The sequence below is a fragment of the Gamsiella multidivaricata genome (genome assembly GCF_025024155.1).
Source record: "Gamsiella multidivaricata strain RSA 2152 chromosome Unknown BC939scaffold_46, whole genome shotgun sequence".
In the NCBI taxonomy this organism is placed as follows: Eukaryota; Fungi; Mortierellomycota; class Mortierellomycetes; order Mortierellales; family Mortierellaceae; genus Gamsiella; species Gamsiella multidivaricata.
In genome coordinates this window covers 295,924-312,390 of record NW_026251754.1, presented here as the reverse complement: position 1 = coordinate 312,390, position 16,467 = coordinate 295,924, and the positions used below count along the sequence as shown (strand labels likewise).

General features: G+C 47.3%; 8 protein-coding genes across 8 annotated transcripts; 3 read left to right on the top strand and 5 right to left on the bottom strand.

The window, feature by feature from the left end:
• Window positions 1-861: 861 nt before the first annotated feature.
• On the bottom strand, window positions 862-1,866 carry BC939DRAFT_456278 (uncharacterized protein). The gene has a single exon (XM_051556307.1). It carries the CDS (start codon window positions 1,825-1,827, stop codon window positions 1,195-1,197), a length of 633 nt encoding a protein of 210 aa, XP_051410744.1. The 5' UTR covers window positions 1,828-1,866; the 3' UTR covers window positions 862-1,194.
• Window positions 1,867-2,116: 250 nt separating this feature from the next.
• BC939DRAFT_504558 (uncharacterized protein) lies at window positions 2,117-3,897 on the top strand (the record flags this gene model as incomplete). Its single annotated transcript, XM_051560541.1, has 4 exons — window positions 2,117-2,131; window positions 2,202-2,469; window positions 3,399-3,658; window positions 3,730-3,897. 4 exons carry the CDS (start codon window positions 2,117-2,119, stop codon window positions 3,895-3,897), a joined length of 711 nt encoding a protein of 236 aa, XP_051410743.1.
• Window positions 3,898-4,848: 951 nt separating this feature from the next.
• BC939DRAFT_456276 (uncharacterized protein) lies at window positions 4,849-6,390 on the bottom strand. Its single transcript, XM_051556306.1, has 3 exons — window positions 6,110-6,390; window positions 5,879-6,025; window positions 4,849-5,714 (listed from the first exon to the last, which is right to left on the bottom strand). The coding sequence occupies exons 1-3, from the start codon at window positions 6,222-6,224 to the stop codon at window positions 4,906-4,908; spliced, it is 1,071 nt and encodes a 356-aa protein (XP_051410742.1). The 5' UTR covers window positions 6,225-6,390; the 3' UTR covers window positions 4,849-4,905.
• Window positions 6,391-6,688: 298 nt separating this feature from the next.
• Window positions 6,689-7,534, bottom strand: BC939DRAFT_456275 (uncharacterized protein). The gene has a single exon (XM_051556305.1). The coding sequence runs from the start codon at window positions 7,231-7,233 to the stop codon at window positions 6,727-6,729; it is 507 nt and encodes a 168-aa protein (XP_051410741.1). The 5' UTR covers window positions 7,234-7,534; the 3' UTR covers window positions 6,689-6,726.
• A 615-nt stretch (window positions 7,535-8,149) lies between these two features.
• BC939DRAFT_384712 (uncharacterized protein) lies at window positions 8,150-9,669 on the bottom strand (the record flags this gene model as incomplete). The annotated part of the gene is made up of 4 exons (XM_051551793.1): window positions 8,150-8,550; window positions 8,676-9,020; window positions 9,189-9,356; window positions 9,555-9,669. Coding segments are annotated over 4 exons (1,029 nt in total), but the record flags the coding sequence as incomplete, so codon positions are not given.
• Window positions 9,515-10,389, bottom strand: BC939DRAFT_210893 (uncharacterized protein). Its single transcript, XM_051550703.1, has 2 exons — window positions 9,797-10,389; window positions 9,515-9,669 (listed from the first exon to the last, which is right to left on the bottom strand). Exons 1-2 carry the CDS (start codon window positions 10,294-10,296, stop codon window positions 9,651-9,653), a joined length of 519 nt encoding a protein of 172 aa, XP_051410739.1. The 5' UTR covers window positions 10,297-10,389; the 3' UTR covers window positions 9,515-9,650.
• Window positions 10,390-13,266: 2,877 nt separating this feature from the next.
• BC939DRAFT_456269 (uncharacterized protein) lies at window positions 13,267-14,756 on the top strand (the record flags this gene model as incomplete). The annotated part of the gene is given in 2 exon segments (XM_051556304.1): window positions 13,267-14,565; window positions 14,578-14,756. Coding segments are annotated over 2 exon segments (1,347 nt in total), but the record flags the coding sequence as incomplete, so codon positions are not given.
• An 865-nt stretch (window positions 14,757-15,621) lies between these two features.
• On the top strand, window positions 15,622-16,429 carry BC939DRAFT_530175 (uncharacterized protein; the record flags this gene model as incomplete). Its single annotated transcript, XM_051561557.1, has 2 exons — window positions 15,622-15,786; window positions 15,911-16,429. The coding sequence occupies 2 exons, from the start codon at window positions 15,622-15,624 to the stop codon at window positions 16,427-16,429; spliced, it is 684 nt and encodes a 227-aa protein (XP_051410737.1).
• Between the last annotated feature and the right edge of the window lie 38 nt (window positions 16,430-16,467).

Here is a 16,467-nt window from a genome sequence, read left to right as displayed (position 1 = left end):
TTGCCCTCGTGGACATCCCGTCGCGCAAACTAGAGCGAATCGAATCGACCTTGCTTTGGCTCAGCTTTCGCATCGTCTTGAATTGTTGCAGTTACCGGAGGAGGAGTCTAGGAAAAGAAAAGAGAGAGAAAGAAGTAGTTTCCGGGGAGAACCGGTAGTTTTGTTTTTTTTTCAGCAGGTGCAGAAAGAATTGAGTCAATGCAAAGCCACCAGCAAATACCGAATAAATATCCAACTGTGAACGGTGCCGGCTCGGGGTGCCGGGCACTTATCAGGCACTACCTAGAGAGTACCTATTGTGCTTTAGGAGACTGTAGAGGCCCTACAGCCCATATTACAGGTGAAGAATGAAGAAATTGAAAAACATTGACTCAAATATTATTGTCACTGTATGGACGGATATCCCTAGCCATTTTCTTCGAGAACTGTATGAAAGTATACCCAAACGCATGCACTTGTTGCATCGCTACAGAGGGGCCGCTTTAGATTATTGAATATCTAGCATAGCAATGAAAAGAGATAAAAGAACGAACATGGAAAAAAAAGGATGAAATGAGCAAATTCATTCTGGAAAGCAGTTTCATAACGATGACAAATTTTATTTTTCATTGTAACCGACTATGAATGATGCTGTGAAGGAGAGGAATGTCTAGTATGAATTATGCAGAGGGTTAATGAGATGTGGATGGAGAAAAGGAATGAGAATGTTATAATCCTTCACTCCGTGAATGTATTTTTTCCAGGACTGTCGAACATTCGAGCTCCCCCCACGACTCGTAAGTCTTGTCAACTTACTCCTGATCTTGGTCCGTGATTGACTCGACTCTTGATATCCACACCTTCCTCGCTCAACCGCGTCACAGTTCTGGGGTCACCGCCAGCTTTAAAGCGTGGCATATTGTAACAAGACGAGGAGTGGAAACAAGAACTCCTTTAATAATATTGCTGTGCACGGATATATATACTACGTATATGACTACTGTTGCCTCCTACTTAACTTCCGCATACTTCTCCAGACTATCATGTAAACGTCCAAAGATACCTCCATGCCAGCCCCTCGCCTCCTCCCACTCATTCTCTGGGAGAGTGGCGCGCATCATGCGTAGCCACCCGCCGACGATTAGATCGGCATAGCTGGCCTGCTCACCCAATAAGAAAGGCCCACTGGTGTCCCTCAAAAATAGCTTGCCAAGGTCACCCAGCATGAGACGGAGACTCTTTTAGCTTCTCTCGCTTTTCCCCCTTAACCTCGAAATCGTCCCAAGATTTTACGCCAGCGCGCCGAATAAATTCGGCCTTGCTAGCTTCAGCGGTGGCTGGATCAAAGGGGAGGTTATGTGCCATAAGAGGAACATGAGCGCTGAATGCCGCATCGACGTATGTATTGAATCGGGAGTACTCGTCATGTTCACTCTCTTTCCGCTCTGACAGTGGCGCAAGTAGTGCAAGATCGTGGTTGAAGACGAAATCGAGTTTTTGAGGGGGAAACAAATTGCCTGAGCCCGAGTTCGGATACTTGGTTTGCAAATAGACGGCAATATCGAAGGAGTCCCCGATTTTGAAGTTTGTATTGGAATCAATCAGAATGGGGAGTGTATAGAAGTTCGTGCCATCGCCAAACTTGCGACAGGCGTCCACACCGAGAGCGCAACGAACTTGAGCAATGTCGGGAAGAGGAACCCATGTGGTAGAATAAGCAATATTTTTAAAGTTAAGCGCCAATCGGGACTTCCAGGGGTTCGGTCCGCAGCAGGTAGAAGCAATTGGTGGGCGCATAGCAATGTCATAGAAGATCATGGCTTCGGAGGGCATGGATGGTGCAGCCATGGCAGATGATGAGGAGAGGAAGAGAAATTGCGTAATTTTGGGCCAATGAATGTTGCTTTTTAAAACGAGAACTACGTAAGGAGAAATAGAATGTAATCATCACGTGGGTGTGCGTGACCGTACACACAAAATGTTAAAGTTCTTTGGCCAATTTTCTTGGACGTTCCTGCTGAGTCGAACTGGAGGTCGATCGTTTTTTCCGAGATCGAGTACCACCTGTCGTTGATGCGGTGTTATCCAGGCAATCTGGACGAATACAATGTGTGATACAAAAGATTTAGGTGGAAAGATGACTCTGGTTCAGGTACCAGACCGTTTGTTCTTTTATTCTGGGGGCGGTGCTCTTCCCCGCGATCTAATATTAACTTTGCAAGAACAACCAACTGATTCTCATTTACTACACCACAACACCGGCACCAGCATCAGCACCAGCCTCAGCCTCAGCCTCAGCCTCAGCCTCAGTATCAGTATCAGTATCAGTATCAGTATCAACATCAGCATCGGCACCAGCACCAGCACCAGCACCAGCACTATCAACAGTAACAACATCTGTCACGAACCTATGCTTATTCAGAGTCAAGATGACCTTCTTAAGCGTGGCAGGACAGAACAAGGGGGAGGAGATGCAGTTTGGGAAACAGGGTCAAGAAAGCGTAGATATATTGAAGTTGCTAGATAAGGAATAAAAGATACAGAACTACGGGATATATATATGTTTCTCATTGCCTTCGTGTAACGGTCGTACGCGTTGCCAACAGTCGACCGATCACTTGCCAAGTATCGATCGATCGTGTCGTGGCACGCGACAACATCCCCACTGCGATCTTCAAAGAGGAAAAGCAACCGAGCTGGAGAGCAAAGATAAAGTCAGAGTCATCTACGTACTCCCACTCCCACGGCAGCCTCTCTGATTTCCGGCGACGCCTCGACTAGTGCACAAGGTCTTCGCCACCCTATGTCGTCTATGATGGACCGGGAGCTAGCCCAAGCGCGAAAGGAGTCCGCAAATGCTGTACTGAGATCAATCTTGGCTGATAAAGATGCGAGCTCCACTGTAAAGCAGTCTGTTCCGTCCAGACCCCAAATTAGGACTGTACTGGGAGTGAACCTTCATATTTAGGCCACTTCCTTTTTTATTCATGAGACTATTAAGCTATCTAATACTCCAAGCCCCAGATCGGGGCTATAAAAACCCCTACCGGGAGCATAATAAACAACAACGCTCTTTTGTCTCCTTGACTCATACTCAGCTACATAAAGCATCACAGAATCCAATCTATAATCCTTGTCCTTCCGGCCCCCCCGATGACATAATGCTGGCGCGATCTATGCGCACCAACGCACTCCGGATAGTTGCACAGCACCAACTCACTTAAAAAAAAAAAGAATCTTAACATAGACTCCAACTACATGTCATACGTGGCTTTTCAGTATTATTCACTGCAATGTTTTACCCTTATATCTACTTACAGACAATATGTCAACGAGACAAGAGAGGGATCTTTATTTCCTGGGCAGTGAGAAGTATATGGGACGATAAGTCTGTGAAAAACGATATGCCCTTTTAATAGTGGCAGATCGTGCCTTATATAGACAGCAGTCCAAGAAGGTTGTACGAATCAACCGCAGCATCCTTGCGCGCTCAAGATCAAAGAACACATTGGTGTACATTGATGCCCATGGTCTTTGCGGCAAGATTTACGGTATGCGTGCAATCCAAGACATTTACGGGGCATCCACAACCCTGGGCAAGATCTGTCTGCCATCGAACAAGTTTGAGATGGACGAGTTCCTGTCAGGCCCTTCCTTGCTGACTCTGTTCCGGTACAAGGTGAGCACAGTTTATTTTACCTACACACGTGGGTTCGGTTTCTAATGTAGCCCTTGCTCTTGTATTTTTAGGTTCATATGGTAGAGTTTGCGGAGGAGATCTTACTGCAGAGAGCACTGGATAGAGTGCATACTCCTTCTAGCTCACCTTCGCTGCAACTGACAACCCCGAGTCTTTTCACGCCTACGAAAAAGAGAGCGTTGGCAACCAAGGTCAAAAGTTCCACAGTTCCTGACTAGCTTTCGCGACGAAAAGCAACAGGAAGGCTAGTGAAGACAACTCATCTGGAGTGAATGGCGGAAAATCGCTACTCTCAGGGTTTCCATATTGAACACAATCGTACATATTGCGGAATAAACATACTATCATTCACCATGCGTGTGTGCTCATATTATACCTAGAAGGACCGTTGACCGGTATCGGCATTCATACAATATTTCGATTGGTGGAATGTGTGGGGTTGAATAACGGTCGGCTTTCAAAAAAAAAAAAAAAGACCCATCTGTCATGATTTTCTCGAGAACTGGACGTCTGAGCATCTTGCTACTGGCACTGCAAGGATCCTAAGCCCTGGAGAACGCTCTGAAAACGAGTGATCCTCGTGTTTAGAGTAATCAAGATGATGATGATGATCAAGCCAAGATCTGTCTGGTTGTAAACACAATAGTACTTTTTAGAAGGGATGGAAGCCGATAACGTATTCAGGACGCCGATGAGTTATCCTTATATATGTGACACTGGGGTTGTCGCGATGGTGTCTAGACTTTATTATCTTCCTGACGCTATCCTGAGGCTGTTTCGATGATATTGTTGACACCAGGGCTCCTAATTAAGTCAACTACTGTTACACTGGTGTGCGCTAATATTCATGTGCATCCACTCCATTTGTAATTAGCGATTTCGTCCGCATGGGATCTGAGGCCTGCCAAATGCGTGAAGGGTCACCAAGTAAATGATACTCAAGACAATCCCCCGGGGGTGGTTCCGTGCAAAAACGCAAAAAAAGTTGACGCCAGGCACCACCACTGACCTCATACCGTCCTAAAACAAGGAAATTCAGGGATCAGGAACAAAAAAAATGTTACCGATGGCGAAATGCTCTGGACGCATCGACATTGACGTTCAAGTGCAAAAGTTATCGCAAGTGAATTCATGTCCATGTCTACAATTGTGGACAAGGTGACACGGTGTGATTTCCATGGCCATCGTGGCCAATTTTTTTTATTTTCGACTCACAAACTATACATTTATACATTCATGGACGGCCAAACCTCTTCAAACATCACTGCGTAATATCCTCCTGCAATCACCCCGACCACCGCCCCAGTTATAACCGTAAACGGATTAAAAGCAAGGGTCGGCACTGCCCCCAAGGCCTGCATTGTCGCCACGAACCCACCTCCGGGGGTGTACCCTCCATGACAGGCCATACACGTTGCCGCGCACGACCCCGCATAAATCCCTTCGACGCCGAATCCGAGAACACAGGGGAACAATGCTATGGCCGAGGGTAAGGCCACCGCGCCAATGGCTCCTCCCACGACCGCATACATACCTACGGACCAAGTTGGGCCTAGGTAAGGCTTCACGGTCGTCCAAAGGTCCTGGCCGTTCACTTTTGCCCAAGTCCAGGATTGATCAAAGGTCGTTTTAATCCAGACAAAGGGTTCCGCAAAAGTCGTCCCGATCCATTCCAAGAGCTCGTCCAGAGAGGCTTTGATCCTATCAATCAGCTTTCCGCCATCCTTGTCCTTGTCCTTATCATTGTCATCGTCATCGTCCTTGTTCCTATTCTTGTCATCGTCACCCGACGGTTTTTTTGGAGGCAACACCTGGCCTGATAAAATGCTTGGAACAAGATCATCACGAAAGATCTGTTGATCCGACTCGTCTTCGTCTCCAGCATGAAGAACACCACTCTCTGACCAAGTTGAGGTCTCGCCCATTGGAGTGTCCTCCACAGGATTCAATGGTATCTTCGGGACAGGGTGTCGAGTCCCTTTCTCGGGAATAACCGCACCATTCTCTTGGTGTGTCTCCAGAGTAGGATCGGCATCTTGCACGAAGGAGAAGGAAAACAAAAAAGGCGCATTGTCAAACAATTGCAAGGGCCTTCAAGGGGGGGGGGGGTAATAAAAAAAATACAGCATAGCAATTGCCAGGAAATTTGAAGAGGCAGTGTATACAGAGCATAGACGCGTGCTTTTTTTTTAAGCTTACAGTGGTGTCTTAGGGCTGAAAGCCCATAGTACAGGCCTCCGAGGACGAGACAGAGTACCAAGACCCGGACCGAAAGACACGTCCTCTTCTTCTTCTTCAGGGGATGATAAATAGGAGAGGCGTTTGTTCCTATCGGGGCCGAGTACACTAGGTGGTTGAAAATAATTAGAAGCGAACGAACGAACGAGCGATCGAAGTTTTTGGTTTCTTACACTACAAGAGCTCACTTACTTCTCTCGAGCGACGGTAGAAGAGGTTCGCGCAGACCTTCTTCAAGGCTCATTTCACGGTAATCATATCTATAAGACTGAAGTCCACTGCGTCCGGGAACACCTGATCTGGCCATGACAACGTATGGTGCACAAGCTGTTTATGAAGGGGGGAAGAGGAAAGGAAAGGAGGGGAAGGAGGTATGAGAAAAGCGAGATATGGAAGGAAGAAAGAAGAAGAAAAAAAAGGGAAAAAAAGAAAAGGTTGAATGAGAAAAATGGCGAAGGAAGGAAGGGGGAGGCTCGGACCTGCAGAGCTCGAGAGGCAAAGTAGCGTGTTTACCAGACGGACAGATAAACAGACAAATGGCGAAGGCTGCATGATTGCATGCTGCATAGACTAGCAAAGAAAAAAAGCAACAAAAGAGGAGTTGACGCTACATCCCCAGACAGAAGGTAGGAAGTAGGTGCCTCCCCCGTCTCTTGACACTTTATCGCTCATCCAAGAAAGTAAAAAGCAGAGAAAAAACGCTTCTTTCTAAACTACGCATCCATCATTTAGAGAGAGGCTGGGATGTGTGTTCATAGGTCTCGCTTTTTTTTTTTTTTTTTTTTGTAACTAGTCCTTCTTCCAAATAGCTAAACATCATCGCCGCCATCCAGGACACTCACACACACCCGTCCCCTCCACCCAACGGCCCTCAAGGTATACAGTGTCCTTCCCTCGAGTGCACACCAATGCCCATCTTCCCATACCACCGTCAACCGCATCGCCCGCACGAACTTCTCTAACGACGACGCCGCCGACAGTGGCACTGTAGAAAACCGCCTTCCGATCTTTTGCAAGTCTTGGATCTGGGCCTGGACCCCTAGATCGTCATCGAATGACATGAGTGAGCCGTGGTAATGAATCTCTGACATGTCCATCTCCATAAATGTGGTGCTGGAACTCAAACCCGAAGGGACCAATGCGTAAGAAGGGGACGGGGAACGGGAACGGGAAGGGGAGGAGGGGCTTGGGAAAAGAGTGGATGGGAGGGCTTCATATTTTTCAAGGTGTGGGAAGTGTGATGAGCCAATGGCATCGAAAACCCGGGCCAGGAGGATGAGTGCGAGTGAGAAGAGGATCGTTATTAGAGTATCCATACTGGTTATGCGCCTGCTTGGATCAAAGAGAAAAAAGAGTGTCTGAGAGAGTGCGAGAGAGTGAGAAGAGGCGTGTTTTTTTTTTTTGTTCTTGAGTTGATGAAGACTATGAGGGAGTTGTTTTGATGGTTTGTGGTTGTAGTGGTGCATTAAATAGGTTTATCAAACAACTATGAAGGAACCGCAGCACCTGGATTTGGATTGCCATAAATATAACTCACGGCTTTCTCACGGAAAAAAAGGGAAACAAAGAGAAACGCGCAAGAAGCACCGTCGAAAAAAAAGGGAATGAAGGAAGCAGTAGTAACCCACCAAGTACTCAAGCGATTTCGACGTGAGCCAAGGCAGAGAAAAGCACAGCAGGACGCGTCACTATTTAAGGAACGACCAAGGCTCAGCCTGTATATTCATGCAGAGAGTGCACTTGCACAGCGAATGTGGCTAGAAGAGGAAAAAGGAAAAAAAGTGATACATCAAAAAACTATCTTTTATTCCTTTTTTTGAACAGCCGCCCAGGTTGGACTTATGGTATCGTCCATAATCATCCTGTCGCGTTCAGATGAGCACGTCAACCATGAGTAATCCAAAGGTTAGTGCTTCCGGTTCTGTCTTTAAACAAAGGAATAACAAGGTCGCCGCGACGTTGCACATCCTGGGTTGGGGATCAAGGCCGTAGATTTAATTTTAAAGGTTGTCCATAGCCCTTGTGAACTATCAGCTTTGTTTCCATGCTTCCACCCCATTTTCAAACATACGAACAAACAAGCGATGTGAAGAACATTGTTCTTGGATATATAATACATTCTTTTATTTATCAAGAAAGCCGGGGGTTCTCTCACCTTGCTCTCCCTTTGCTTTCTCGCTCACAAATAGTCTGTTTGCGCTTTTTTTTTTTTTTTTTTTTTTTTTTTTTTTTTCATCCACCGATCAAAATCATGGGCCGGTTCTTCATATGAACAAGGTTCGACATACCCGCATGCTGCTTCTTCTTGTTCTTCACCGCCAATTCAATCACCTCCCTCAGCTCCTCATCCGTCTTGCCCTGGCGCATCATATCCCTTAACGACACTTCCGTGTTCCCGAACAAGCACACCTTCAAATTCCCGTCCGCTGTGATCCGAAGACGGTTACAGGTCCCACAGAAATGATCCGACATCGAGGTAATGAACCCAACCTGCCCCGCAAATCCTGGGACGTGGTATGCTTTGGACGTGTCATTCGGGTCATCAATCAGCTTTTTGAACGTCGGATGGACAGTCTGGATATTGTCGATCAGCTCCTGATATGGTACCAGCTTATTCTCTTTCCACTTGTTACCTGTTTCAACAAGACACACACATAGACACACATACACAAAAAAAAAGATATATGGGTTAGTACATGCATTTCTTATTAATGTATCAAACCCATGTTGCACTTGGTCGGAAAATTTGGTCCGCTACCTCCAAAGGGCATGTATTCGATGAACCGGACATCGACCTTCTTGTTCCGTGTGAACTCCACAAAGTCCAGTACCTCCTTGTCATTCGTCCCACGCATGACCACACAGTTGACCTTGACGGGCTCCAGTCCCAGGGCCAGGGCATCATCGATCGTCTCTATGACTCTCTCAAACCCCTTTCTACGGGTCATCAGCTCGAATTTGAACCGATCCAGGGTATCCAGACTGAGGTTGAGTAGGTTCAAGCCGCTCGAGACCAGCGATGGCAGCTTGCGCTTGAGTGCGATGCCATTAGATGTCATCGCAATGGTCTTGAGTCCCAATGGTTGCAGCTCACCCAGTTGTTCTATGTTGAAGCAAATGATAATAATAATAACAATAAAAGGTAAGTGTGCGATCGACAAAAGGACAAAATGCACGAGTCATCCAATCCTCTTTGGGCGCGAAGCAAGGACTATGAGTATTTCTGACTGAACAGAAAAGGGTAACGACAGATGGATGCGGGCCTACATACCAACGAGTTCATTAATATCCTTTCTCACGGTGGGTTCACCTCCAGTGAGTCGAATCTTGGTCACTCCCTCTTTGACGAACAAGCGAGCAAGACGAATGATCTCGGGCGTGGTCAGAATATCGTCCTTGGGTGACAGATCTATTCCCTCGGCGGGCATGCAGTATGTACCTATAATACGTAACAACAAGAGAACAAAAGCGCGGTGAGAAAGGGGGTGGGGCTTTTTTTTTTTTTTTTTTTTGAGTTTATTCATCAAGAGGCGCAAGAAACGACTACGCAGTTTGAGATTTCCCACCGCTTCCGTTTGGGCTCCATGTTTAGGTGGGCCTTGAATGAAACGAGGGTCCGGAGAGAAGTGAGACTTACATCGAAGGTTGCATTTTTCTGTAAGTGAGATCCGGAGATAGGTATGTTGCCTTGAAAAGTTATCCGTCAGGACGGCGGAGAAAGGTCGTTCTTGATCTATGGCGGCAATTTTTGCCTGTTTTTTTTTAAGCAGCAAGGACATTACAATGCAAAGCAAGCAAGACTCGACTCATTAGAGAAAACGTAAAAGAACAAGAAAGACTGCAACATGAAAAAGAAAGATAGATCCGTAGTGCGTTTACCTGCACTTTGCTCCTAATGGTCTGCTGCTGCTGCTGTTGTTGTTGTTGTTGTTGTTGTTGTTCTGGTAGTGGTTGGCTGACTGTGCTGGTGTCGGGGTTCTCTTCCTCGGTTGCAAGGGCTGGCAAGGAAAAGTATCGATAGCTGCGGAGTGTGATCGCAGAGGCGAATGCGGTGGAATGTCGACTGGGTGACCATGGGAGGTGGGCTCTTGCGAGGGATGTGATGTGCCTTGGCCGTACAAACAGGGACATGCTGTAATTGTGAGATGAATGTGGAATGAATGGAGAAATGAATGAGCGGATGAATAAATCGAGGGTATGCCGAAGGGAAGAAGAGAGTGGTCGAGTGGAGAGGAGTGAGAAGAGAAGAGGACGATGGTCCAGGGGGGGTAGGAAGTGGAAAATAAGGTGTGCAAGGCTGAAGTAAGGTTTAGTCCGAGATGGCCGAAAAAGTGGGGCCCTTTACAAAAAAGTGGGTGTATCGGACGTCCTTGGTCCATTAAGTGGCCACTGAACCCATCGAAGCAGGGTCAATCTGGAGCTTAGTGCGGAGAACAAAGGCAAGGGGACACAGCCCTGATCCACATGTGCACTCTGAGGCAGACTCCAAGTCTCCCCACTGTCGTTTCCGGGAGTGCGACTGGAACTGATTCACTTGGATCCTCTCATTCTCCTGGAGCAAACTCAAAATAAAGAGTCCACTTTGCCGCCAAACTCGAGTGAACGGGTGAGCGAGTACCCTCGGAAGTATATCATGCCCCCGGATACATATTCTGACGATTACCCCACCTTTCCCCACAATCTTCAATTGTTCGGTTTCAAGGTTCCCGCCGTTCAATTGCGTAGGGCCGTGTACTGTAAAGCAGAGCAATCAAGGATGCAAGCAACTCAGCCAGCGTCCCCTTTCGTCCTCTGCCATGTAATGTCTCATGTAATTTATTCGATGGGTGCGTATAGGTGGATATATAAGATGGACTGATCCAAAGAAGGAAGGGTGCATCCGAACAGCGCCTGTCGGCCAGGGGCAGCAAAATTGGTGGCACAAAAAGTGTGCTTCAGAAGTTTCAGCTCTACTACATCTATCCCGACCAGGTGAGACTCTTCTTATTATCGCACTCTTCTACTTGCCTCACCAGCGCCATTACGCGCAACAGGACACGCTGTTATTCTCACTCTGAGCCACCCAATGCTTTTTTTTTTTTGGAAGTTGTGGCGAGGACGTGGGAGTAGGTGAACACAGGAGAACGGACCGGTTCTCATCGTCTGCAATGTGCGACATTCGGACCAGACCCACGTTCGCGCGATTCTTACTCTCTATACCATTTGAATCTGACACAGCTTGCAGCATAAAAGTGTATGTGTTCATGCAGGAAATGGACACGCTCGTGGTGTCGTTTTCGAAATTAACCACAGCATTCGCTTTGCCATATTACCTTACTTACTTTTGCGGAAAAAACGTGGCTGAAGTACTCTGCGTCACTCATAGCCTTTCTCTAGCCAATAAACAGCACTACTACAAGCTACGCAGGCGATTTGTATATCTGCATCGACTAAGACTTGTGGACCGAAGGCCGCAGAGGTATTCATCAAGGGATATATACCGTACAGATGCTCGAAGCATAGCAGCGACGTCTGTTACTCCATGAACAGGTCGCGATAACAGCAGCGGCCAGGGGTAAGTCATGAGATTAAGAATGGTATTGTAGCAAGAGATAGAGATGTATTCCTTCTTTTGGTTTACAACAATATAAATCGTCCGGCACATAGGTCAGTGGTGCTTTGGATTACCCTTGCTCGAGTTTGGGGACATCTTCAAAAAGAAAAAAAAAAAAGAGGCGCCTGTGTATGAGGCCATTTTTACGGATCGATCTAATTCGTGGAATAATAAAGAAAAAACTCCTTGCTGTGTTGTACACAGACTGAGTTGGACAACAAAACGGTAATTTCGTGAAAAGTGAGCAAAGGACTTTTGACACATTTACGAATTCATGGCACACAGCACGGGTATGAACTCGGTGTGAACGGACTACTCTTTCTCTTTGATGTCGGTCCAATGAAGCCTCGGTAACCGTTGGTAGTGCATGGGTTCTCTCGCCGTGGCGGGTTAAATGGTAAGCTTTTTTTTTTTTGGAAGATCTATGCAGACTGGTTGATTATTTTTAGGGCTGCAGTTTAAAAGCACTACGAAAGGATACGTTGTCTAATGATGTTCCTACTCCTCCCACGATATTTGATATCATGTAGATCTTTTCTTGGAGCAAAGAGGCTTCCGACTTCAGCTTGAATGAGTCGGAGCAAGCGCGGACATGTAATGCGGCAGTGGCGACAGCAACTGAAACAAAGAGTGGAACTGGATATAAACGAGATGTCATGCTAATACAGAAGCTTGTAATGAAAACGCAGGGGGTTGCCGTTGTTCGGTATGGACTATGGACTTGCATGCGCGCATGGGGAATCTAAATGTGCGTAGGACCTCTTAGCCAGGATTGCAGGGTGTCAGTGTAAGAGGTTTGAGCTGGTGTAACATTGGATGAGATAAAAGAACTTCGCCTCTCCCTCCGTCGAAATTATTTGTAGGCTATGCATGCACGCAATATACAGCGCGATGCCCGTCCCATCCCACCTGTCCATCGGTATTTTCAAAGATTCAAAGATTTGTGCTGTGTTTGTCTCCTTCCCCTCTTCCTCCAGGTTTATATTTTTATATTATTTCCTATTGTTTGCTCGGTTTGTTCCGACACAAACAGGGGTCCAATCCCCCCTCAAACCCATTACACATTCGACCATGTCGCTTTTCTTTTCTTTTCTTCTCTTTTCATTGTTGTTGTTATTGTCGTTGTCGCTGCCAAGAAATTTACAACAAACTCGCCAGACTGTTTATGCTTGCTTGATGGACGAATGTTTGCATACCCTGCACTTTTCTTGTCAACCGTCGAGTCATTTCCCACTTTTGCACCCTTTTTGTTCTTTCCCCCCTCCCCCCTCCCCCTTCTTCCTCCATCCCTATCCTTCGGTCCATTGCACCGACTTCCCTCTCTCCCTCCATTTCCAGCTACATCCTCCTCTGCACACAATTCCCTCTTTGTCTCTCAGGACTCCATATATACTCTTCACTGGCGATGTCCGTGACCACAGTGGTGATTACGGGCTTGCTTCCCAATACACAACCCACCACCGCCACCGCCACCACCGGTATAGATGGCCTGACAGCTGGCTTTTCAGGAGTTCAGGCATCCACTACAGTTCGGGGCACACCTGCTCCAACATCTATCAGTACCATGACCGTGGCTGCGTCCCGCCCAGCGAATAACACTTTTCCCACCCAAGTCAACCCTCCAAATTCCAATTCAGTACCATTCTTCAACAACCCTACTCCTTCGCCGATTAAACACAACACTGCAGCTCTCGTTGGAGGTGTTCTCTGTGCGGTCGTTGTCGTACTCGTTGTCGCCGGCCTTTTCTTCTACAGACGCTACAATGCCTCCAAAAAAGGACTGACCGATACCGAGATGGACCCAGCCGACAACCTCAACGAGAGCGCACTTCATCAAGTCAAACCTTTCAAAGTCGAGTACCATACGACCGACCTTCATAAGACACAGACTGCACCCTGGAACAAACAACAATTCAACCCACCACCGCAACAGCCGTCGAAGGAGCAGCAGCAGGATATCATGGATGAGAAGGGCATTACAGGCCCTTTAATTTTTGCCCGATCTCCGCACGCAGTTATCGACTATTCCAACCACTATTCAGCCCACGCCTCTTCATCTTCATCTTCAACATCGCCACCAACAAGACAACCACCATGGTTACCCCCACGCACAGTCGTCCGTCCGCTCGACCTCAGCGTTCCTGACAGCAATGATATCGAGCTAAGCGACAACAGTTCCTCCAAAAAGTCCGCATCCGCCGGGCGATCAGCCGAACGGTCCCCCGAGGCAGACGACAGCGGCAGCTACCCTCGGGAGAGTATGATCAGCGCTTTGGATTATATCAACCGACGGGCATCGTCGCTGGATTACATCAACCCAAAGGCTTCTCCTACGACTCAACCTCAGCAGCGCGTCCGCCGTAATCCCCAGTGTCTGGTGTATACCCCTTCATCAGAGACAGATTCCCAGCCGTATGTGGCACCACCAACGACTACCTCGGCGGCGGTGACTTCAATTGTTCAGCCTTCACAGCGACAGAAGCAGAGGGATTCGCAGAAGCAGCAGGGAGAGGAGCCGGTGGATGTGATATTAGCGTCATATGGGCACAGGACCAACAGGCGGAATCGTCGAGGACCACGTCCATCAGCTTATCCGTCATCGCATTCGACACTACTGTCATCCTCTAACACAGCAACAAACCCAGCATCAACATCGACATCAAAATCACCATACGTCCCACCAGCATCATATTCATCATCATCTTCTTCAACACTGGCATCTCCGTCTTTTGCATTACTATCACCACCTTATTATCCACCACCAGTATCTTCTTATTCCTCACCACCGCCACCATCAGTATCGGCATCGTCGTCATCATCATCATCGTCAGCAACAGCACTATTGCCATCCACAAAATTCCAATCACCGACAACCATCCCAAGAACGCCCTCAAAAGCCCTGTCCCGCGGCCGGAGACATGTCTCCAAGCGCAATGGGATGTATGTACAAGATGATGAGGAGCTACAGATGAGGCTGGAGCGACAGATCGCGGAGATTAAGGCGGAACATGAGCGGCAGTATGAGCTACAGCAGCAGACTCTGGAGCGACTGCGGGTAGAACACCAGCATCAGCTGGAGATGTTGATGCAGCGGTTGACGACGAAGAAGATTTAACGACAGAGAACGAGCAAAAACAAGAAACAAAGAAAAAGCGCGAGCGCGAACTTTATAGTGTATATATGGATATCTTTTTTATTTTTATTTTCCTCATCTTCTTGTACCCTAATGTAAATAGTAGAAACGACTTTATATCTTAATGAGAACTAATATATATTAATACGACTTAACAGAACCGACAGAAAAGTAAAGTTATGAAAAAAGAACAAGAGTCTTTGTAGAGCGAAGGGAGAAAGAGGGAGGATTTGCCGCTTGTTGTTGTTCCCACGAAAGAGAACCATGGGTGGTGTGTTTGTGGATGGTGATTGGCTGAAGGCAGGTCGGGGGATCACATTCCAGCATTCCGGCTCTAGTAGGCAGGCGCACACAAATTGCCAAATATGGGCGAAGCAACCATGGCCGGGACATGGCACTACAACTTCGTCGCTCGCTCTGTTGTGTTCTCTCACTCCCTCGACAGATCCTCCAGACAACTTTTTCTCATCATGGGGTTCTACGATCGCTTGTTTGTATTTGGCAAAGCAGGCAATGGTACGGGAAAATGTGCTCTCAACTGTGGATATGCGAACATATAGAAGCCAGTTCCAGCTGGACTTGCTCGACTACAGTTAGTGTATATGATATGTGTACATTGGTCCCTTGCATGTAGGTTGCGCAACTGCTCCTTTTTTAAATTGTGTCTTTTTCCTCAGCAAAAAGAAGACCCCATTGGCATTCCTGCGCCTGTCGTTTTTTTTTCTTTGTTTCCTTTCTTGTCGGACCTAGGCCTCGTCTTATGAACCTAGGAGGAATTGGCTCATCTGTACATGCATGCACTACAGTTCTTCCACTCACTGCTCGATCATTTTCGGTACTATAAAAAAAGTATTGCCTCTTTTTCTTTTTCTTTGCTCTGTCGATCGTGTTTATTGTTCCACCTTCTATACCCTATACCCTTCTCACCTTTTTTTTTGCACTTACCGCTTTCCCACTTCCCTTGTCGAGAAAAGAAAAATGCGTATTGCTGCATCGATGATGGTCATGTTGGCCCTGGTCGTTTCGACTGCTGTGGCTGGTTCTCACCACAAGAAGCATCACCGAAATAGCAAGAAGAAGGATGCCATTATCATCGACAAGAAGGTCTTCAACACCGCCAATTTACCCTTCATCCCCCACAATGTAAAGTCAAACGCAACAACAACAGAGGATATGGTCTCTTCTAAATAGATGTTTGCGCTTGTTATCAAGTTTTCCAAACGGCTGTTTATCCCAATTAACAACTATGTTCATTCTCTCCAAAAAGGGCACGGCCTTGTTCACGAATTGGGTGGGTCTGAACGTGGACTACCAATACATCCAACCGATCTTCAACCTCGTCAACTCCACAGCCTCGCTCTCGAACGGCACACTCCTCTCGCGGGGTGAGTCCCACATCACCGTGATCCTCCCTCCAGAATACGACAATATCCTCCACCCCGCCGGCGTGACGATCGAGGAACTCAACGCCCTGGCCACGGCCGACAACCGACTCCAGCGTGCGAGGTTCGGGATCGAATGTCTGGGTCGGGTGCAGGCGGTGTCGGAACCCGACAAAGTCTTTCAGCAGGCGGTCCAGATCATCCTGAAGAACTATCGAGAGGTTGTCGCGTATCGCGAGGAGGTGTTCGGGCTGTTCGTGAGGAAGGGTGGTAATCCTGCGTTGTTTGATCCAAACAACTTTTTGCTGCATATTACGTTGGGATTCCGGCGCCGGAATTTGTTTGTGGAGGATGGGGTGTTCAAGGGCAAGAACGCGTGTATCCATAAGATGGTTGCCAGGTAAAGAAAGAAAGAACATAATAGTAATAATAATATACGACG